Source organism: Passer domesticus, chromosome 1 (genome assembly GCF_036417665.1).
Source record: "Passer domesticus isolate bPasDom1 chromosome 1, bPasDom1.hap1, whole genome shotgun sequence".
NCBI lineage: Eukaryota > Metazoa > Chordata > Aves > Passeriformes > Passeridae > Passer > Passer domesticus.
In genome coordinates, this window is record NC_087474.1 from 95,617,527 (window position 1) to 95,641,008 (window position 23,482).

At 37.5% G+C, this 23,482-nt stretch overlaps 1 protein-coding gene and 1 long non-coding RNA gene across 3 annotated transcripts in view; one reads left to right on the top strand and one right to left on the bottom strand.

The window, feature by feature from the left end:
- TMEM245 (transmembrane protein 245) overlaps positions 1 to 23,482 on the bottom strand; it is a 77,331-nt gene that overhangs the window by 7,436 nt on the left and 46,413 nt on the right. For both annotated transcript variants that reach the window (XM_064429968.1, XM_064429959.1), the window contains 5 exons: positions 23,280 to 23,402; positions 19,310 to 19,455; positions 4,239 to 4,339; positions 2,747 to 2,921; positions 418 to 612 (listed from right to left, as the gene is read on the bottom strand). In XM_064429968.1, the coding sequence (XP_064286038.1) occupies positions 418 to 612; positions 2,747 to 2,921; positions 4,239 to 4,339; positions 19,310 to 19,455; positions 23,280 to 23,402 (740 nt within the window). The remainder of the gene's footprint in view (positions 1 to 417; positions 613 to 2,746; positions 2,922 to 4,238; positions 4,340 to 19,309; positions 19,456 to 23,279; positions 23,403 to 23,482) is intronic.
- Positions 6,731 to 14,454, top strand: LOC135306305 (uncharacterized). The gene is made up of 3 exons (XR_010367107.1): positions 6,731 to 6,966; positions 7,144 to 7,267; positions 13,728 to 14,454. It is a non-coding gene; the product is annotated as an uncharacterized LOC135306305 (long non-coding RNA).

A 23,482-nucleotide genomic window follows, 5' to 3' on the forward strand; every position in this document is an offset into this window, starting at 1 on the left:
AGGACATAAAAATGAAGTATTTTGGGGCAGGCACCTTTTTAAAGGCAATGAACTTTAAGATATCCATGAATAAGAGCTTAGAAATGATATTCAATCACCTCCTAGCACAACAGCAACATATAAATTATAGGACATAAAGGTATCATCAGCAAATTTTCTAAATGAGCTTTCTGTAAGAGGCTAAGAGACATTAAATAAACACTTCCTATACACATGTTCCAGTGGGTGCTTTACTTAGCCATACTTTTTATTTCTAGACTATGGGGCAGCTGAATCCTCTTCAAATACTAAAAGACTCATGCAGATGTGAGTGCACACTACTATATAAAACCCAGGCACACATTCCCTACACCTATGAATACATACACTGATGTGTGTGAAAATGTAATTCATACAAGTAAGACATTCACTGCTCACCGGCAAATCTGTAATGGCCACGCTGCTTGTGATGGAGTGGGCACAGAATTTGTGGGACTCACCAACATGGCACTATATATATTGGAAGCAACCACAAGTATACAAAGTAGAATTGGTCCTATGATGGCCCCTTCCAGTCCCAGGTAATATGCTCCACCAGCTACTGCAAGGCCGGTCAGGTAAGGGTGACCCCCTCTGCCACAAGAATAATAAAATTAAATTAAGAACAACAAACACAGCATTATCAATTAAGAAATGTGACTTAATACTGAAGTTTTATTAAGCTTAGGAAATGACCCAGCTAGTCACAGCTACCCATATTTACACTGTGAACTGCTGTCTGAATGACTGCACAAAGGTTCCAAGCTGTATTCTGGGCTGTGTTCACACCACAGATCAAACACTGTTGTAGCCTGGAACACTGCTAAGATCCACACTGGAGCAGTTACTTTACAGACATCTGCTGAACAATGTCTGAAGGACTTAATGGCAAACACACGTCCATTCTGAGAATGGAAAGACAGTTGGTTACACAGACTGTTCATGTTTTATTGTCAAGAACTGTTGAAGTTTAACACAATTTGCAACAGATAATATGAGGACGCCTGAGCAAAGCCATTCAGTTAGCTGATGATAGCAACTTGCAGTGCACCTTTTAAAAAACAGTTAGCATACAGTCTTTAAAGAAATAGCCATCTCTTCTCATTTTGTTATAAAAAAAGCCTCTCAGACTGTTTGTTATCATTAGCTTTTAACATTTTCAGATGAAAAACAAAACCGTATTTCAATGAAGATATTAATATTTACTGGAAAGTTGGGGCCTGAAGAGCTTTTTGTTAAGAGCTCTTATGGCAGCAAGCAAACCATGTAATTTTCATTTTCTGTATCTCAGATTCACATTTTGCACCTGTATTCAGCTGCAAAATGTGAATCCTTCCAACAGCATTTACACAAAACCTGCTCATCACTCTTCATTCTTTATATCAAAAATAATGATGGCAATATGGAACTGTAGAAGAAAAACTACAGTTGAAATTTAGCATGCAATTCTCAGGAAGTTCCTTTAAATTCTGAGTGTAATAGATAGAAAATACCACCTAGTCAATTCAGAGCTCCAGCAGTTCCTGAGGTTACCATGGTCCTGATTTCTACTCAACTCCCAAATTTTAAGTCTCTACCTTCAACACAATTGTGTGCAAAATGAGACCATGAAATATGACCTATTAAATCTGACACACCTCAATCACATCTGACCCAGATCAAACTTAACCTATTGGCAAGACCAGATTTCTTTCCTGAGGAGACAAATGTGGCCTGAAGTTTTATGTTTCTCCAACAATAGACATTATTAATTTCTAAACCTTTAAAAGCTTAATTTTTTTCCCAGCATTTGCATCAGTTTGAACATTCTTTTGCCTAGTTTTCTAAATTAAACAATAGAATGAAATAGGACTACAATACAAAGGTAATCCATTTAGAAAACACTGTATAAACCAATTATAGCTATTTCAAATAGGTTTAATCTAATCCGCAAGACATCATGATGCTTACTGTTCAATTTATTGGGAAGAATACAATTTTCCTCCACTGTCTAGAACAGAAAATCTATTCCTCTCCCATGTATTTTCTAGACAGTAAACAGAGTTTGCATCCTCTGCAGTCCAACAAAAATGTATTCTAGGAAGCAGAAGAATTATTGGCTATTTAAATAGCTACTAGCCTTAAATTTATCCATGATGTATTGTTGGGAAAAAAATGTAATTTGATTATACTTCACCTGTTAGGTTTAATTAATGCAAAATAACAATAGTCTATGAAAATTAGTATTAATATTTGGCATATTAACATTAGGTACACTCTGTTCAGTATAACTGTATTTAGTAAACAAACATACTAATTTCTAACAACACGGAACTGAACCACTTAATATCTTTATTCTATATTAACTCTATTTTTTTTTTTTTGGTTCCTAAATAGCTCATGATTTTATCTGCTCTGCAGCATTATCTGGCATTAGGAGATAAAAAGAAAATGCTACACACCTTTACTCAATAATTAGATAAACAAAAAACAAAGTAATTCTAACAACCCAGCTGAAACAGTTCATTTTGCTGATGTTGAGTTCAAGACCTTTGAAGTGTCAAAGCTCACAGAAAAATGGCCTGGAAAAATGAAGGCACTTAGGCCAGTAAAACTGCTTACTATGAGGTTATTCCTGAGCTTGAAGATACTGTTTTGCATGCTTCAGAAAAATGAGTTTAATTAAAGCCATCAGTGACTGCCAATCATTTTTACAATGCTAATTTTAAAAAGTGTTTGATGTACTTACCCTGATATATCTGAATAAATTGCTGTATCTACAAAATAGGTTGGCAAGAGGTGAAAAACCAAGAGCAGAAGGGCTTTACATCCCCGTCCTTGCACAAGCCACAAATCTAAGACTGCAGGGACTGCTGCCCAGTACGTCCCCAGAAATGGCACTGCTCCAAGGATTGCTGCTAATGCTAGAGCACACAGAAGCAGAAGTGAAAAAAAGATCACAGAAACATATTTCACAAATATATTTACAGTTACATTCTGACACTTCTGCCACACCAGTAAGTCCCCCTTCCATCAACTGTTATAAATAAAGCATTGAAGAAGTGCCACATGAGGCTCTTGGTGTTTTATAGCTGTGGTTTAGGAACATTCCCCATATAGAAGAGCTTCAGCAACTGACAGTCATAAGGAGTTAAGAGGCATCAGTTTAGAAAAACTTGAAGTTATACCAATCATGTACATTTCGTACTATGTAAAAAAGCAAACAAACCTGTCTCACTCCAACATACTGCATCTCCTGCAGTCACCCAAAATAGTGAGAAAGCAGGCAAACAGGAGATTCATGACTTACATATTTCTGTATGCAAACGTGTGCACACAGCTGCACACCCTTCTGCTTATTACAAAGACCTACCGTAATCTAAAGCAATGCAGATCTGCTGCCATTATAATTTAATGCACCTCCTGTATTATAAACATAATACAAAGCACAATTAAGAGGTTTTTTTTTTAAAATTTTGGTCTCATTAACCAGAAAGCAAAAACTTTTAAGATTTTGCATATAGTTGAAAAAAATAAGACTGATTATTTTCTAAGTAAGTGTAGTGACAATCAATGCCTTTAAGACAGTTGCACTTTATAATACAGACATTTCCCATTATATTGGGGTTTGTTGCTTCATAGCTTTCCCTTATGCTTCCTTGTACACAAAAATTTTGCAATTACTATTACTATCATTCTTTTTAGAGAAAGAAGGGCAAAGAGGAACAGGAGAGAACGTTTTTCTCTGAGAAACTGTCCAGTCATTTCCAAAACTCGGATTAAATAATAAAAGAAAACCAGAGGCTGATAACACAGTCAGACAATGATACTGAGAATAAGAAGCATTCCTTTATTATGAATTTCCATGGTATCCACATCTTCCTGCATTTAGGCACCTTGAAAAATCAGCACTTGTCAACCGTGAAAGAAACAGAAGCCAAGACATAGGTAGAATAAAGTTAAAACCTGAAAATACTTGGAACTGAATACAAGGGAGAAGGAATTGGATCTAGCCAACAAAACAGAAAGAAGAGTTAAAATAGCTGGCAGGGAATGTGTTGTGAAAACAGAAGAAGGCAAGGCTCAGGGTACGACAGCAAACAGGGTCTTCTCTCCACCCTTCGCACAGCCAAATTCTCCAAGATCAGACCTAAGGTTGTCAACAACACTTAATATTTCTGATTTTGTACAACAAATAATTACATAATGTTATTTAAAAATATAATTGCTCAAATTCTTACCAGATGGTATGAAGACTATGTTAATCCCAAATATAGTGTGAGTCAGCCAAGTGTAGAGTCCATAGAACCCAGCCATTTTGAGGGAAGCATCAAACACACCTCTAAAACGATCAAAGAAACTCTTTTAAGTTTTATTAGCAAGAGAATTCCAAGAACTACCAAGATACACACACAGGGTGCTTTGAAAAGCTGAAAAGCTATCAGTGCACAAATAACACATCTCAAAATGTAACACTTAAGCCTTTACACATCTATTCCCTCTGAGAAGAATAAATATTCACTACATAGGTAATTAAAAGCATTTAGACACAAAAACAATGCGTTCCAGGGATAAATTTCTTGAAAGAAACTGCTCAAGTATCAGACCACATTCTCTATCAAGAATAACCTATTTTCTACAAGGAGCAGTACCATTCTACGTACAAAGTAGTTGTTCTTTGCTCTTTTCCTCTTCTAGGTGTTCATTCATTTTCTTTATCTGCTTATATGTCTCTACCTGCCTTTTTTCACTGGATCCCTCCAGCTATTAGGTTGCATACTAGGCTACATTATTAAAAACCAAATGGCAAATCTGGGAACCTAATTCAATCCTGCTGAAACAGGACTGAATCCAAAGTTTTCCTCTCTTAAGAGTGATCATGTCATGAGACAGCAAACAGGAGCTAAGTGCTGCGACATTTTTACAGCACCAAGGCAGGTACACATGTGGAATATCCCATAACTGAACTGGAAACCCATGCCTTAGATCCACAGTCACAAAAACCATAATCTCAAACTGCTAAATCTCATTATTGTATTATGTTAGTTTTCACCAAGTAACCAAGTCCCACAGATCAGAACAGTTCTAACAGTTCCATAATTGCACAAGTGGTGGCACATGCACCCTCTTAGCAAAGATAAACATGAAGTTTCCTGATGTTAATTTCCCATTCATAACTCACAGTGATTGTGTCTTGGCAGTTCTGGGAACTCTGGCAGCAAGGCAAAGAGGACAGGAAGCCATACAACAGCGATCTTTGAAGGGCACAGAAAAACTGCCCTTTCTGGATATAAAGTCTGTATCAGCACAGTTTCCTTTCTCCATTGAGTCCATAACGCCTTGTAGCAAAGAAACCTGTGATTCTGTGATATTAAATTACTAAAAAAGAATCTTTTCTGAGCTACCAAGAAGTCCAAGACCCAGTTTTTGCTTCTTTGGCCACTATCCTCATTATTATTTCTGTAGGCAGTGTGCATATTTTTGCCATTGTTTCCTACCTAAGGGCTCACTTTTAGATTTCTACATGACTTCAGAATCAAAATTATCTTATTTAAAATTCATTCACTGGAAGCTATGAGTACATAATAAACCTCACACATCAACACTGCTGCTCAAAATGTGAGATTCTCTTAACAGACTAACCAGAAAAAACTGCTGTCAGCCATTTCCCCCTCCAAAAGAGGGAAAGGGAAAATAAACAAAAAAAAGCAAGCTTTAAAGAATGATCTGAAATAACAAGTCTATTCTTTGACAGGCAAGAATTACATGGTGCAAAAAGAAAGGTAAAGAATATTTACAAATACGTGGTGGCCTCAGTAAAAAAAAAAAGCCTCAATACTTCTCTGTTTAGATGAACTTTTATTACATTAAAACAGAAAGTCAGACCAAAATATATTAAATCTAAAAATTTTGATAAGTGACATAATCACTTGTATTTGAGTTAAAAGAAAAGAAATTTCAGGCATAAAAATAAAAGATGGCAAAAAAAAAGGAGGCAAGAAAATCCCAAGACCCAAGGCCACAGTAACAATGTTAAATGTGAGTTTGCATTAAAAATTCAAGATACTTTCATACTTTAGCTACTCAAAAGTCTTAATTTTCTGCATTTTTGTGACATTTAACTCATAGCTACTCTTTCCAAGGATATCACAGGAGCATTATATCTTTATAAGAAGAACTTGTGTAGTAATCTTCAAGCAAATATTTTTCTTATCCAACAGGAACCGTGGCACAAAACTTCACAGTTGTCAAAAATATTTTGTAACAGTCCTTGAGTATCTCCTTACTTTTTTCAAAAAGATATTTTCTGTACTGTAGTAAAATTAACAAGGTCTTAACAACTTCTATATGTATGGACCAAAACTACATTTCAGTGTACAAGAGATGAGATGGGCCTCTAGCTTGAGGAAAGTATGTGAAGTGTTAACTTCAGTTGAAATGAAAATAACCACCTACAAGCAGTCATTTTAGATTTTCCCAGAGAGACTACAGAAGAAGGGAAGACAGTGCTATTATGGTAACCAAAAGAGAGACAGCAACCCAGAAGAAAAAAATGTTGAAGGTGTCTAGAAAATGAGTGGCTTTCTTAGTCTCAGCTCAAGGACTTGGCAGTCAGATGCACTGCTAGAACAACACAAAAACCAGTCCAGGACTAACAGGTAGTGCTGGTCTGATGTCATTCTGCAAGTTGACACGTAGTATGTTTCAAAGGCCAAACAGTGCATACCTCTGACAAACTGTAGAACAGCACCTCACCTCGCTGACTCCCTGCTTCTAACACTCACAACTAATACACTGAGAGGAGAAGCCACCCACAGTGCTGGGAAGTTGGGAAGTGCCAGTGATCAAGCAGGAAGAGAGAGGAAGCTGCACCTAGTCTCATTCTCCTTGTTTCCTTCCCCCTGGTTTGTGTCTGCCTCAACTGAAGTCATAAAACATAACAAAGGCACAAGGGAACACTCCTTTGTAGTAAGTGTGGACCATGAGAACCTTAATCTCTCTGAAAACTAATATTTGTTACTCTCTGGTAACTGTCACAAAAACTAAACATTGTATCTTAAAGTCTGGAAATTTATATCTATTTTGCTTCATGGTTAAGGCAGCAAAAAATAATTCTGAAAACACTAACTAGAATCTTATCAGCAGTTTGCTTCAGCTACTCTGCACCTGAGATACCAGACCATAAAGACGATGTGGGTGTGCCAGTGCCAGTGCTGCATGAATTTATTACCATCTGTAAAATGAAGACCTTCCTGGTGTAATTACGACAGTAAGTAAGTTTCATCTCTTAATACATTACTGGCACATATACAGCTTTTTTTTTATATACAAGAGTAATTGTATTATTCAGAAATCAGAAAATCCAATTGCTGCTCACGTCTCACTTTGGCACTGTATCTGGATGAACCACTTTACCTGCAAGAGCTGTCATCTGCAAATGTGTAATTTATGAGCACTTCATGCCAATTTGGCACAAGGCATACTCAGACATGCATATTCCATTTTAGTGAGCTTTGAAAAGCATGTAAAATTAAAATAAATAAAAATCAGAGGACATGGGTCATGCTACATATTATTCAGATTAAAAAAGAAGAAACTTCTGTGAAATGCTTCTGCACAGCTGGCCTACTTTTTTATTTTGGGGTAAAAGTTCCTACTACTAGAGTTCTGTCCCTAGTCTGCTTGTAGACTCCACAAGGGAAAGGGCCACTTTTTCAGGGTTTAGTGGATTTTTTTCTTCTCTTTTACAGATTTGGCCATAAAAAGTCTAGAGCTTCCTTTTCATTACTACTGTAGTTTATATCAAATGTATGTCCACCTGAATTCAGGTGCACTTCACATAGCCTGCAGGTAAAGTCTGCTCACTGTTACTGACACAATGAGATTTCAAAAATTTCAACATAATGTTGCTGCAACCCCACTTGAAAAGAGCCCTTCAGCTCAGATCATGGATTTTTTGACCTTGGAGTTAATTTGATTTTCTAGATCTCTCTGGTCCCAGAGCACTGCAGGAAAGAAGAGCATATGGGCTGAAATAATGAGAATTTGAGTTACCAGAAAGATTAGAGTAAGCATATCATAAGTTCAGAAGAGGGATTTTCTGGTTATCATACGAAATGTATATGAATAGAAATACGAACCCTAGCTTGTGAATGGGCATGAGAGTCAAAACTAGAAAAAAAGTGGTATTCATCTTTGGAAAAGTTTGCAAGAAATAGTGTTTCTCTAAATTCCTTACAAAACCCTTTACAATCCATACAACAGTTTATAATCCAATTAAAATGCAAGCTTGGTAATGGGAACACTCTGAGCCAAAGATACTGCTAGAATAAGACAATTATCACTCTTTTATCATCTTCCTCACACCACTGATATTTGGTATTTTCCCATATTCTCTGAGTAGACACTAACAGGATTGTACTACATCTTTGTTGCAAACCTTTCTGTACAGAGAACTGACTAATTTAAAATGATGCTTTAAGAGACCTCAGCTATTCAGTTTCTCTTGGGAATATAACCATCACATTTTAAAGGAGTGTTCAGAGTATAAGAGAAATGCATTCAAAACTACACAGCATGGTTTCACAATTTATCTTCAGATCAGATTAGCTCAGAAGTGTCCCAGGAAAGGAGCCCTCCCATTCCCCTGTCCCAAAGATTCACTTCTGTCCCAGATGACCCTTCCCCTGTCTACCTGCCAGCACCATTTTCATTATGTGCCATGACACCTTCTACAATGAATTCAGCTTTTTCATTTTTGCAGTGAATTCATGACAATGGTTACATGATGGGTTAGTTTTAACAAAGTAGCTCAGGTCTCCACTCCCCAGACAACTCATAAGCAGTGACCTAAATAGTTGCATTCCCACCAGGAAAGAAGCCAGTACACTCATGGTGGAGAGCAAGAACATATCAGTGCTGTCTTACCCCAGCTGAAATGAACACTCACTGTTCACCATAACTTCAAAACCAAAGAACTCTGTGGTGTGCAAAGAACTTTCTTTCTTCACACACCACCAAAATCTGTTGCAAAAGACAAGTTGCCAGTGACAGCCATTATCTTTGAAAGGAGCAACGTATTCTTCTTCTACAATGATTCCCCCAAATTTCAAGTGATCACCAGGTGAACACTGAAGAATGAAATGACTTCAAGAAGCCCTTTTGAAAAAAAACCTCTTAAGCTGTTCTCTGACTCACTTTAAGGGTTCTGTTCTTTTAGGGATAAAAAATTACCCTCTTTTATTTCAGTTTCAAATTTAACATGAAAGTAAGCTAAGTGCACTAAGATAGATTCCAGCTACGAATAAAGCTGAAGTGGCAGGAAGCGTCTCTTGACAGAGTAAGATCATCTCAGGAGCAATATAAATATGCAAATTACTTTCAGAGATGACTCCATGACAAGATTTCAACAGTTTTGCTGCTGAAATTATTTCCTCCTCATGAATGATACAACTAAACAAAACAGCTCCAACATATGCAGGCTAGTAATGACAGTAATCAGATAAAGTGATACAGTCTTCTATCAAAGCATGGCTCCTCCAGATGGTATAACTGATGCAAATATTGCCGACACCTCCCAAGGCAGGACAAGGCTCCAATGACTTTATCAAAACATCATTAAAGTGTGGCAACCAGTCTGAAGTACACAGTGGCACAGAGACTTTCTTCCCTAACAGAGAAATGTCTACATCCTGTGAAAAATAACAATTAATCTGTAAGAAATTCTATATCTATTTCTTTGAAATGCCTTTGTATTTGTAGTAAATTTTTTATTACTACTTTGGTCTGTAATTGTAAGCTTACAACTATTCTTCTGAGAAGCCCATTTGAAAGGACCAGTTATTTCTGAATCACCTATTTCCAATATTTCCAGATTTTTATCCTGAGTAGACAATGTTTACTAAGTGCAATACTGCACTAGTTTTAAAATTGGAACATAACATATAAAAAGGCAAACTTGTTCAGACAAAAGATGTGTCTAGCCAGCATCCCATCTCCAGAAGTCCAGAAGCAGATGCTAAGGGAACAAAAGAAACAGACAAACCTCTTCAACAATCCCCCTGAGCATTCTTCCAATCTCTACTTCCACCTCAGGCTTTCTAATAATTAATCTTCAATTAATATATCTTCTTAGTTCAATCCTGCAAGTTGCTGCATCTCCAGTGTTCTTTTTGCAAGATCTTACCTACACCGTTCTGCCTGCTTCATGAACCAATGCAATTTTTGGAAGTGCCTGGTCGCTTTTTGGTGATGCTAAGATTTTATCCTAGAAAGGACCATAGATAGTCCAACTCAGTCATCCTTTTTATATTGGTTCTGATTTTACAAACTTCAATTGTGTAACATCCTTTTTTCTAGGCTGAAGACTCCTTCAGTCATTCCTCACAAAAAAACTGATGCATGCCTTCATTTCTCTAACCAGTCTTGTTGCACTCCTAGCTTTTTGAGATGCAGGAACCAGATGGAACAGTAGCTCAGGGTACAGGAAAGTCATAGTTTCCTACAATGGGAGTACTACTCTGTATTTCTGTTTTCTAAGTCTGTGGTAACAAATCTTAACATTTGATATGCCTGGCACATGTTTTTAAAGTATTACCAAGCACTGAGCTAGCCTGTGTACCAGAAAATATAGCTCCCAAGTGATAAGAGTCAGCACAGCAGTAATCAGTTTATGTGTGAAGTTAGGACTGGCTCTCCCCCACATGCATCACTTTCATCTACACTACATTTCATCAGTCATTTTATTTCCCAGACAGTGCTGTCTTCTAACTGAGTTTGTCTACAATCCTGCTGCATCCTCGACTTCTCTAGGAAACCTGTTCCAGTGTCTCACCACTCTCACAGTAAAGAATTTCTTCCTTATATCCAATTTAAACCTACCCTCTTCCTGTATAAAGACAATACCCCTTATTCTTGAAAATCTCAGGAAAGTGATACTGTAAAAAGCCTTTATTAAATTTTGGTAGAACATAGCACACAGATGAACTTATTAAAGGTCTTGCTTGCCCACACTTCAAAAAACATGAGGAATGAGGCAGAACTTCCCTTCTGTGAAAACTCCACTGATTCCTTGCAACTAAACCATATTCACCAGGTGCTGGCTCCTACTAAGCCTTACAGTACCAATACCCATCCAGCTTACAAGTTTGTACTTCCTGGGTTTCCTGGAACAATTTTTTTTATTTTGCCCCTGAGATTTATATAGTGACTTATCATCAGTCATTCCCAACAATTTGCTATTGCTCATTTAATCTGTTTTTTTCTAGACGATCTTCTACAGTTACTGTAATTTCTGAGAGATTCTGCTTTCCATAAGAAAGCTCCTCCATAAGAAAGGTTTTACAATGTGACTCCCTCTACTTACCTTCACAGAAATAAGAAAAAGAGCATCAATTTACCTCCCCCCTGCAACAACTTGAGCCTTGTGGTTGCTGAGTACCCCTTGTCATCCCCTCAGCCCTCTGACTGCTTGTTGCTCCTGTTGCATGTGAAAAATTATACTTTAGTTTAATAGTATTTTATGGAGCTTTGAGTAAATGAATCCAACTCAGCACCTATTTCTAGGCACTTTATGCCTATTTCTATCTGCTGAAGTTTATGATCCTTTCATTTCATAGCAAAAACTTCAGCTTTTAAGAGGACAGTTTCTCATTTCCATGGCCTTTAATATTTTGACATTCAGATATGCACTCTCTTCCCTTCCACCTTACTCAGTTATTAGCATGCACTGGCAAAAATATTTATTGTTCTCCACACCACTTGTAAGGATGTAAATTCTTTAGGATTGCCATTTTAGCTTGAAAAGTTCATTAATGAAAGCAACAGCTGTCTTGAGTCAATACTGCTTGAGATCCATTGCAGTCTTATATTTACAAACTCCTAGGCTGTTCAGATTATTCCTATTATAAAATCATGAAACACAAGCATAAAGAAGGGAGTATTTTCATTGCTTATGTTGGATTGACCTTATAACTTGAAAGAGTGAAAAGCTAAAGCTGTAATGTTAAATCTCTGAAATATCAGGAAAACCTGAAGTTGTATATAAGACTTCATGCTGTCTTCTTACACTACAATGGAGCGATATTTTAGACAGCAGAAATCTAACCAAGATTATAATAACATATACTGCAACATTAAAACACACAAAGAATTATCAGATGTGCAAACATAGAACCCTGCAACATTATACTAAAAATAATTCTAATACTATACTTTTATTCTTAGAAATACCTGATGGAATATCGTTTTCCTATATATTTAATTAAGTCTTTCAGCAACCTTTTTCTTTCCATCCCTTCCAGTTAGCCTGCCTTAGAAGCAAAGAGAAAAAGAACTAATGGCTGACCTAAATTCCAGATGTAACTTAAGCATCACTCTCTTTACTGGTACAGTTTATGTCATTACCAATTAATCATTCATTCAAATATTGGGTTTTGAGATACAGGTAACTTTTAAAAAGTTGCTGTAGTAAAGAAAAGTAGTGTGTAAATAAAGCCTAAGTGCAACACATAATTAAGGGACTTGTACCTAAGATGCAGTGTAGTTACATTAAACATTGCAGGGAAATCTGCTTATGAGTTTAAATGTACTCGCACATGCACTAACCCATATCCTCTGCATGTTTACTGATGTTTTCAGTCTTAAAAAAACACTGGACAGCCAGAGAAGTACACACTAGAAATATGCACTAAGACAAACTACTGTTAGAACATACAAAACATGCCATCTGCAATATGAAAGAAGCCAATGGCAAAACATCAGCACTATCTCTCATAAAGCAAGGAGTCCTCAGTAGCTTCTCAATGTGTTTGACACCAGCCTGCAGGGCACAGAGAACACAACAGTCTGCTTCAGCATCAGGTTATGCACAGTGAATTAAGGGTAGTAAACTGTAAAATTCAGATTAAATTTTACAGACTGTGACATGCTTCACCAAAATTATATATGTACAATAATGAACGTTTTTTCATAGTTTCAGGTAAATTTTGTAGTCAAGATTAAGTATGAGCAATGCTGAGCATGGTCCCACAATGAGTATGCTCCTGCTGGCCACACTGCTGCTGATACAAGCCAGGATGCCATTGGCTTCATGATTAAGACAGAATCATTAAGACAATCATTCAATTGTAGTCCCACCTCATAACATACACCTTAAGAAAAGCTTGAAAAATTTCACTAAGGTCCTATTAAATGCATTCCTGTGACATAACATTTCAGCAAGAAGTAAGTCCTGCTACTAAAGAACATTCACTGCATGCAAAAATTCTGTCAAAATGCAATCAGTTAACAGTTATCTTTAAAAAATTAATCTGAAAGAAATTATTAATGTTGCAGTAAAATAAACAAGATCACACACATTGTTTTTTCTAGGCATTAGCTTAACATGCTGGAAGATTATTGTTTTCTGTGGGAATTGTATCATTGTTTCATTTTCTCCATAATCACTGCCAGGATGCCAAATCAATTAGATGTTTAAACAGCTGAGATTTTTGTTTGTTTGTTTACATGCTAGCTCTTTACAGATCTCTTTAGATGTTGATAAATAAAAGTTGAAATTTCATTAAGAATCTATTTCATCCATCATGACACTATAGGCTTTTTTTTTCACATCAAATATTTCTTTTGACTTTCCAACCAATTTCAGCTAATGGTAACAATTTCCTCTGTAGAAATATGTAATATTTTAAGTAACTTTTTTATAACCAACGAAACATCTCATCAAATTTGAGATTTGCATGGCAAATGAAGAAAATGAAGCAAATAATGATAACCCTTCTCAAATCGAAAACAAACAGTATTCATCTTCCCGGCATTACTGAACAAACTTCCACTAAGACATGTTTCAAGGCATCACTCAAAACACTGATCTGGGTTTAAGACCATTCCACGATGTAATCAGGCCCCACCAAAACTGAAAGCTGCAGTAACTTTAAGCCACAGCCATACCCGTGTGCATGCACTCATGTGAAAGTATCGCACACACTAAATTGCACTGAGGCCGTGAGAACATGCAACTTAGTAATGTGCAATATCTCCACCAGAGCAAGCAGAATGGGAGCTTCAGGGAAGAAGGGTATGGTGCATTCAGGAAGAGAACGACATGCTGCTCAGGGAAAGGAAAATGGTTCAGGCAAAGGTGTGCATGCTACTACTTGGAAACCTGTGATTTGGAGACTTACTGCTTCATCCATTCAGGACAAAAACAAAACAAAAATAAAAATCCAGACAAGAGCAACCCCTCCCCAGTTCAGGGGTAAAGAATATAATTTTCCTACTTAAGCAGTAAAACAGGTGACTCATGAACCAACTTTATTTTACAGAACCCTTCTGAGCAAAGCAAATCTCACACTGTTATGGTCAGATAATTATTTGACTGAACCTTCAAAATACTGCATTATTAACTATAGCTACAATGAAAAAAATCACTAACTACTATTGAGAATTAAAATTATCTAAATACAGTAAACTCATCCAAGTGGTCCTCATGTTTCTAAAGCAAGTCATCTTCCTAAACCTGAGAGAGTGGCACCAAAAGATTTCCTACTCTGGCATAATCCTGCCACAGCCATCAGGCCCCTCCCTGTTTCCCTTTCTCTGTTCCTATGGCTGACTTTAAGTGGTTTCAGTGTAAGTAAATAATCTATTTACTATATTCACAGGCAACTAATCACAACTGTCAGGTTAAGGGAGACTCTCACACATGATGAAATATTACCTTTGTAATTCATCATTTTTGTCCTGATACCCACTTATGCAATATGGAGAACAGGCAAAAAAAAAAAAAAAAAAAAAAAACAGAAAGGCAAGAAAAAAAAAAGGAAAACGGGGGGGAAAAAAAGGACAGAACTGTGGAGGGATCAAATGCAAAGGACAAATGAAGAATATATCAAGAATTAAAAATGAGTAATGAAATGTGGCCACACCAATAAAGTTAGAATCAGACTGAGAAAGACCTGAGATTGCAAACCAAAGAAAAAGGAAAACAGACACATCACCTGGGCTTGAAGGACCAAAACTACTAGAGAACAGAAGCTCTTTTATTGCTGAGGCACTAGTAGTACTTGGGATGATTAAAACTTTCCTAAATTTTTATTTCCCACCTAATTTACAGGCAATGGCACATGAAGTTCCAGCATGGAATTTTGAATTAGTTGGTTGATTTGAAAGAGCACCAGTACTTCATACATCAGTCAGAAATCCCTGTGGTCACATATGCCATCGGTAGTAATCTTACTCCCAGATTTTTTACTGTGTTTTTGGGAGTCATCACATAACTACTGACCTTTCCTCTTCCCTGTAGATTAAATGCTGCCTTCCATAGATGCAAACAATGAGGAGACACAAATGCAATATATGACAACAAAGCACACACAAGTGTTTAGTCTAAAATCATAGGAGCATTTTCATGATCAAAGTTACTCAAAATTGGGAAAACTGGTTTATGACCAATTTGAGAATCTGTGTTTGTTCCATAGTGCAAACACTGCCAGTTCCAATCTGGAGGGCTGCTTGGAGGCAGGCAGCACTGCCTGTGAGAACTGGGAAAACTCAAAGTCAAAGCAAGTGGCATATCAGGGGTAAAGGCAAACACCCAGCTTACTGTCACATTCACAACATAGGAAAAGATAAAACTAAGAGCAGATCATCCCTTAGGTTGCCATTTGCCTTCCAGTCACAAGGGAGACCTAGAAAACAGTTCTTCTGTTGACTGTCAAGGGTTGCATGGCCCCTTCTTTCCCACTGCCCCTCACATAAAAGTGCTATCTCTTCAGCACTGAGGCCTGAAGGACTGGAGAGAGGAGGACCTTCCTTCCATCAAGCTGCTGCCTCCTCACCTGGCAGGGGACATTCCCATCAGCTGTCCTGCCTTCCCCAGATGGGAAGGCAGAACATAACCCATAACCACACAGAAGGTGATCTCCTACAATCACCCAAGCCCTCACTCCAGACCATTACCAGCATAAGCCCCATCACTGCCCTGAATCACACCACCACCAGCAGCATCTCCAGAGTTGGAATTTGTCCTGCTGAGCACACAGCAGAGCTCCTACAGCCATCCCCTTCTTCTGCCCATGCTCACCCAGCTGGTTACTGTGGGAGGCTGTCACAAGCCTTGCTGAAGTCAGAGCAAGTGGCAGTCACTGCTGTCCCCTGGTCCTGCTCTGAGGACAGTCAGATCCTCAAAGCAAGGCTCATGCTTTTCCCAGCGCAATTTGTCCTTGGGGGAGCTGTTCCGGCTGGTGCTTCCAAGTAACCTCCTGTCTTCCAGGGCTCTGCCTTTGTACCACTAGGTTTGCCAAACAAGCTCTTGGCTCAGGCATGATGCTCTTGTCAAATCCCTGCTCAATCCCACCACCTGATACATGCTATTGGCATTTTACTTCTCTGGCATCCTGGATGAATAAATTTCCTATCAAAGGCCAGCAGGTCAACTCATCCCATGGTTTGCACCAGGCAGTTCTTAGATTACACTCAGCTTCTTCAAAACTCTTGTAGTGTCACCACAGCTGCATCTATTTTTCCCCATTACTCAAGATCAAATTTGTAATCTGTAGTATTTTGACAGAAACAGTGAGATTCAACACTTGGCTCAAAGCAGCCTGGAAAGCTGCTCTTACCCCTATACAGCTCATAAATCTATTTGTGTGAACAGAGAATGGCCACTGTATTTGCAAACTCACCATCAAATGAGTTAGAAAAGTATTTATAAAATTTATAGCTATTTATAGTCCATAAAATAAAATAAATAAACACAGCACAGTTCCAATGAGAGAAACTGAAATGGGAAAAGGTCTTTGTTTAAGAGCTTGCTGGGTAACATATTTAAATTAAGGGATTTCTTGAGCCACAGAAACAAGTTGCCAATTGCCCTCCTTTCCTCCTTGCTCTTTTCCTCTTAAATAAACAGCAAAGCACAAAAAGGAACAGACTTCCTTGATTACATCCAAGTTTCCTAGTGCTTTTCACAAACACATTTTAAGTAAAAGAGCACAGAAGTGACTGGCAACAAGGAGGATGTCATTTGGTTATGAGCAACAGAGAGATTAGGTTTCTTGCCAGGAGGATCCCTGCCCTTGTGACAGGACTAGTTAGACACTGTCTTAGCTTTGTGCACATAGTATGTCCTGGTGAAGAGTGGTGGGAGCTGGAACACAGCTGGTGACTTTCTTAACTGAATCTTTTTGGTCAACTTGAAAGCATGGATATTTTGAGGGTGAGTTCATACTGTGTAATGCTGTCATAGTCTAATAATGAAAGCAACTACAAACGTTTCTTATTTGGTTATTCATACCACAAATGGAGCCTCTTCCATCCTATCACCAAGCACTAATATCCATGCCACTTTGCATGCCATTTACAGATGAGGTGAAGTAACATTTTTAGGTTCCTACCTCTGCCGCAACAACTTATCTCCAAAAAGAAAGAATAGTTACTAGTTTGGGACAAAAGAAAGGGCTTGAAGTAGCAGTTGTTTTTCATATGACAACAGATTGGGCATGCATAAATTAATGAGAAATTGTTACTGCACTCGCCATATTTACACACTGAAGATCACAATAACTTTTGAGTGGAATGCAAGCTAACTGAGAATCATTAGGATAAATCCTTAGGTACAACTGAGAAGTGAGGTACTTCCAAAAGTCTCAGAAGAATCATTCCAAAGAATTCAAATAAGGCACCAAGTACAGGCTACTCTAATCAAATATGAGTGACTGATTCAGGCTACCTTAGTGAATACAGAGACCGAGGTCCCTCGTGTATGACAAGCTGCTTCCCATTCCACATTGCCCAGATTCTCCAGACACTGGCTTTTTCTCATCATATTTGCAGTTACTGATGCATGATGGCTCTTTCCTACTCATTTTCCTGTGGCTTCTCTAAAATTATTTTCTTTCTTTCCTGCACTCCAATTCTGAGAAATACCTTGGGTCACCTGGTCACATATCTCTAAACTTGTAACTGCATTTAATACCATCCTCCTCACACAGTATCCACACCCAGACAAACCACATCCTACTTTTCCACAGTGCTCCCCTCTACCCTGGGCTAAAAAGAACAATTTGTGAGACTACTGTAAGTCTCTAAATCCACTCACACTATTCAGAAAAGATAGAACTGAGATACTAACCATGTGATCAATGAAAACTCAATAGCAGTCACTCAAGAGAAAGGCTATTAACTTTTTGGCAGAATTCCAAATCTGTTGCTTTTTACCTGAATTGCCCCTTCATTTCAAATGACTAGAGCAGTTAGCATTCTAGTTCAAGATCCAACACAACACAATATAAACTTGCCATTGTTAAAATGGCAAACATTTAGCAATGAGTTCAGAAAGCAGCTTTAATACCTCTCCAGTTTAAAGCCTATTCATGTATTGTATGTACGTACAAGATGACACAGAAAGCAGTAGTGCTGCTTTGAAACAGAATTCAGCAGAAAGTCTGTTCACTTTGCCCAGACCATCAACTTTTTTGAAAAACTACACTATGACTTAAACACCTTATTTAAAATCCAGTTTATTATATTACCAGCATGTTAATGTTTTAAGCTGCTAACAGGTGGAAGCTGATTATTTCAGTCATCACAGATGAATGAACTTTACTCACCACCCCAAAAACAGCTTTACTGTGAAATCTCTGTGAACCATATTTGAAAACATTAAAGAATCCTCCTTTAATTACTGAAGCAGTTTAGAGCCAACACACAAAAATCGTGACTCGGCATGAAACACTCTGGATGCACTCTGTAGGTGCAGCACAAGTGTGATGAGGAGAGCGCTCCCCCGGTGTTCCCTTTGATGTAATTTGGTCTATAGAGATCACGAACTAGATTTCTTTCAGGTGAAACTGAACTGGAGAATATTCTCCAGAAGCACATACATTCCAGGTACAAATGGGTACTTATTCTCCAATATTAGACAAAATACTTCTAACTAAATAATCCTGAAATGTGCACAACACTGATGTCAGATCCTCCATTTCTACTGTTTTGCTGCATGCATCTGCTCCTACTGAGCTGCACCAGCTGTTACTGCCAACAGAACTCCAAACGCTGCTTCTTGATGAGTTAGGGATGTCATGGGTGTAGCAGTTTTACAAAACACTACTATTCAGAACAGAGCTCAGAAAATTGTTATCCATGTCCAATCAAATGAACAATCAAAGGGGAAAAAATCATCAGTGTCAGATTCTTAAAATAATTTTTGCAACTCATCTTTGAAACACAAGCTGTTGCAATTGTTAATTATTTGCAGCTGAAAACCAAATTTAAAGATGAATTTCCAACAAAGAGCAAGAAATTGGCAATTTACCTTATTGCTTCCTCCACAGATTGGCCAACTATATTTGAGGAGGGACCTGGCTGAGACAAAGGTGTCAGGCTTATCACCCATTTTACTGGCTTGTAATATTCATCACTGGAGCTTAACAGGTAAAACAGCGTGGTAAGAAAAATCACCTGCAAAACAAATTGAAGTTTTAAATTACAAGGTAATAAATACTTCACAGAATTAGATATCCAGATATTAAATTTTACTGAAAAGGAACAAGATACTCTTCCACAAGCCTGGATTTAGAAAAACAGAGCTGAAAGAATTATTTTCTCCCCTGCTCCAAAAGGGACTTAACATCTACAGCTAGACATTATAAAACTTCTGCCTCTGTTCAGCTCCTTTCCAAAGTCACATCTAGACCAAACAACTAGTATGCTGATAAACATTATAGCTGTGGGGCTCTTTGGATCTTTTTCAGCATGTTTAACAGATCAAAAAATTGCTGAATAGTTACATCTATTCTCAAAATAAGCAAACAAAACTGCCAAATAAATTTGGGCTGTCTCAAGAGTCATTATGCAGCTGTGTATCAGATATGAATTACAAAAAAATTCACAACCATAAATTTTATGTTAAGCTGCCAATCCTAAGTGAATATTCCCCCTGTGAGTTTGGTGATGAGTCTCAGTGGAAGTGATGGCAGTTCCACTGTTTGAGTTAAAAGACAAAAAATTATAATCAGATTGGATTAGCTTCCTCTGTGTAGCAAGTCAACTATGTTTCTCTTATCTTCCTGTTAGTGGGCTCAGCAACTTCCTGGGTAAGAATGAATCACAAAACTGTGTCCATCTTGAAACAGAATCCCTTAAACAAGAAAAACCCATTCTGTATGGTCCAAACATAAACTATGGCTTATAGTTGTTTTATGTACACAACTCAGATATTTTTTCTTTCCTCCCAAGATTAGAAAGAATTTCACTTTCTTTGTTTCCAACCTACTTGTATTCTACAATAAAACACATCTTAATCTTTTCTTTTATGAGCCAAAGAGCCTGATCTCCATAAGTCTCTTACTTTCAAGCATTTTATCCAGTTTGCAGATACCTCATGCTCTTTTCCTTCACTCCCTCTCAAGATGCTCAGAAAACAAAATGCAAACAGCATTGCAGTATTTCATTACCAATCTCAAAATGACACCTGTCTCTGTTCCTAACTTCTTTATACTCAGTAAAATGCTACTACCATTTTCCTCCTACTCCACCCTCCCAGACTTAAAACTTGAAAATCACATTCAACTATTAACCTCTAATGACCTCCATCCAAATTGCCATATATTGGTTTAGGCTATATTCCATCTCCCCAGGTGTTTAACATCTGCCTTGGGACATAAACCAATCTAGCTAATAAAACAAGTCATTATATTAGTAGATTTTAATAGCATGCTCTTAACATTAATTTTGAGCTTAAAAAAAATAATAACAATAATTAAGCCTTGCTTTAATGCGAGACAGTCTAGCACCAGTAGCAGTATCAACTATGTTTTGCTACAGCTTCAAGTAAGAGAATCTTAAATCACATTTTAACATCCTTTGTAATTCTGAAATTATGGCTATTTTTCTTCCTTGATGGGCTCTGCCATTTCTAAGCTACTATATTTCCTGATTTCAGTAGAAAATTCTGTACTGAAGCAGGCATCCAGATGATGTTGTGTCTTCCTTCCACTGAGCAGATTCTTCTGCACATGCAGTTTTCAACACAGAGAGCAGCATATTGCTCTAAGCACAGTAAGTATAATATCTGCTGGGGACTGTTCTTCCCCAGTGTTTACAGAAGAAACTTTCTTTCTTAAGGACACACGAGACAGACAAACCCACCTGAAGGGTGAAAACCAAAGCAATGGCTGGGAATGAGCAGTAGTGGAATAAAATAGCATTAAGCTGAACTACAAGAAAGGAAAACTTAAAAACCCTACTCAATTTCTGCTAAAAGAAGATGATGTAACCCCAGCACTTTGGTGTGTAACCACACAAAACTAACTTTGGAATTTTGGAGTATCTGCCTTTTAGGAAATTAATGTATTTCCTTTAGCACAATAGGTGTAGAAAAGCAAAAAGAACCTGTAGTCACAGAATATAATAATGTATTCTCAAATGGCTTGCTGACTCTTCCAGCAAGTAGAATAACCTCAATACTACATTCAGCAGCAAAAGATATGTACTGTCTTAGAGCAACTGGAGGATAAAAGCTTTCATACCTCTTTTACGGGATATCTGAAATACCTAAATTGTTTCCTAAGCAACAATTCAAGATCCTGATGATGACTATGAGAAAAAGTTTACCAAAGACAAAACAGTATGACCTTTCCATAGTTAAACAATTGATGGATTACTACTTCAGGCTGTAGAATTTGTTTGTCCTGTACCTTAAACATTAAACACTCTAAGTTGAGGAGGGATAGACTGAATTCAAGGAGAACACTCTGGGTAAACACTCTCTACCAAACTGATAATTCAGCATTTCCACAAGGTATCAAGAAACACACAACCTAATTGCTTGTGCACCAGGTCCATTGATTCAGTAAATATTTTTGTATCTGCTTTTCATACTCAATTTTCTGCTGAAAAGATTCAGGGTTTTTGTTTGTTGGGAGTTTGTTGCTTGTTTTGGGTTTTCTGATTGTTTGTTCAGTTGTGTGTTTAAGAGCATCCAAAATCTCTGCATTCCCTGCAGGACTGTAGCTGCCCATCAGCCAAATGGAGCTTTTTCTCATCCAATCTTTGTAACAGGATATGAGCAGAGTGAGTGAGTGTGTGCACATGTGAGTACACACATGTGCATAATTATACACCTACACAAAGGCATATACATACATCCATGTGCACATGTGTGCAGACAGGAACTTGTATTCAGAAGTGAAATACAGCTGACACTTCTGTAACTAATGATCAGTTTTCAAAAGTCTGTTGAAAATCTGAACACAATCTTGCTGGATCGTGGATGGATGTGCTACACAGATTGACATTCCTACTTCATTTTTTTATGGAAGGCCTATTTTTCAAAATTGAGCTTTTGAACAAAGTGTCCATTATTTCCATGCTTTAACGAACACATTTTTAAACCTAAAATAAAATTTAGTATTTTAATTTCTATTCAAGATGACTAAAACTGGATTGAAATGTAACCAGTAGAAAAGCTAACAACTTTGAGCATTATCTTGTTGGAAAATTTAAGTTAGCTTGTGCCACTCCAAACTAGTAAAAACTTTTCTGTAGCAACTAGGAAACCTGAAAAATGAAAATATAAAAGTTCAAGCATCTACTCTTTAAAAGAATTCCAACACAGCAAGATCCCAACTACCTCTGCTAAACCAGCTGACTGCACAAGTGCCCCAGCAATAGGCAGGATGCGGCTGGCAGACAAAAAGTCAGGATCATGCATCACAGCAACAGCATGCAATGAACTTGATATAAGCCATTAAGCATCTAAAGACAAATTTTGTTCCCAAGCTTGCAATTTTTGTATGCTAACTTTTTAGAAAGAGTTTTAAATGTGCCATCTTGGGTGAAGTTGGACTAGGGAAGAAATAAAATGCTTTCATGCAATCTTTGTTTACAGAAGACAACTAGAGAACAAAATTGGTGATTTCCCTGCAAAAAATGTTTCCATCTCCTGAAAGCAATGGCTTGTATAGGGATATCCTTACGCAGACATGCTCTGAGATTTCAGCTGTTATACAGGATATTACAAGCTACAGCTTAGTACCTTCAAGGCCTGAAACAAGAATTTTCCACTAACAGAATGACAGGAAGATTTACTACCTTCTAATCTTGTCCTCCATCTAGAATGCCCCCAAATAGATAGCAAATTTGCAAAAGCTTAAAGAATTTTTGTATTGGTTAAGTTTAGAAGATGTTTTCAATGCTTTAGGTTTGAGTTTTCATTGTTACAGTATGTGCAACTAGGTTACTCCATTAAAATGGAACACGTAAATCAATGACACAAGACTTACCACTGAAAGCACAAAATTGAGAAGAGCTGTCCCACTGTGGAAGAGGATTGTCACTAATGCTGTAACTGTAGTAAACAAGAGGCTCACATTGCGACTCATCACTATCCACAGAGACTCCAGGATCTGAAAAAGGAGGGAGAAGACAGATTTAGACATTGGATGCTGTTAGCAAGGGCAGAGAATTACTTGCTGAGTAATTCATC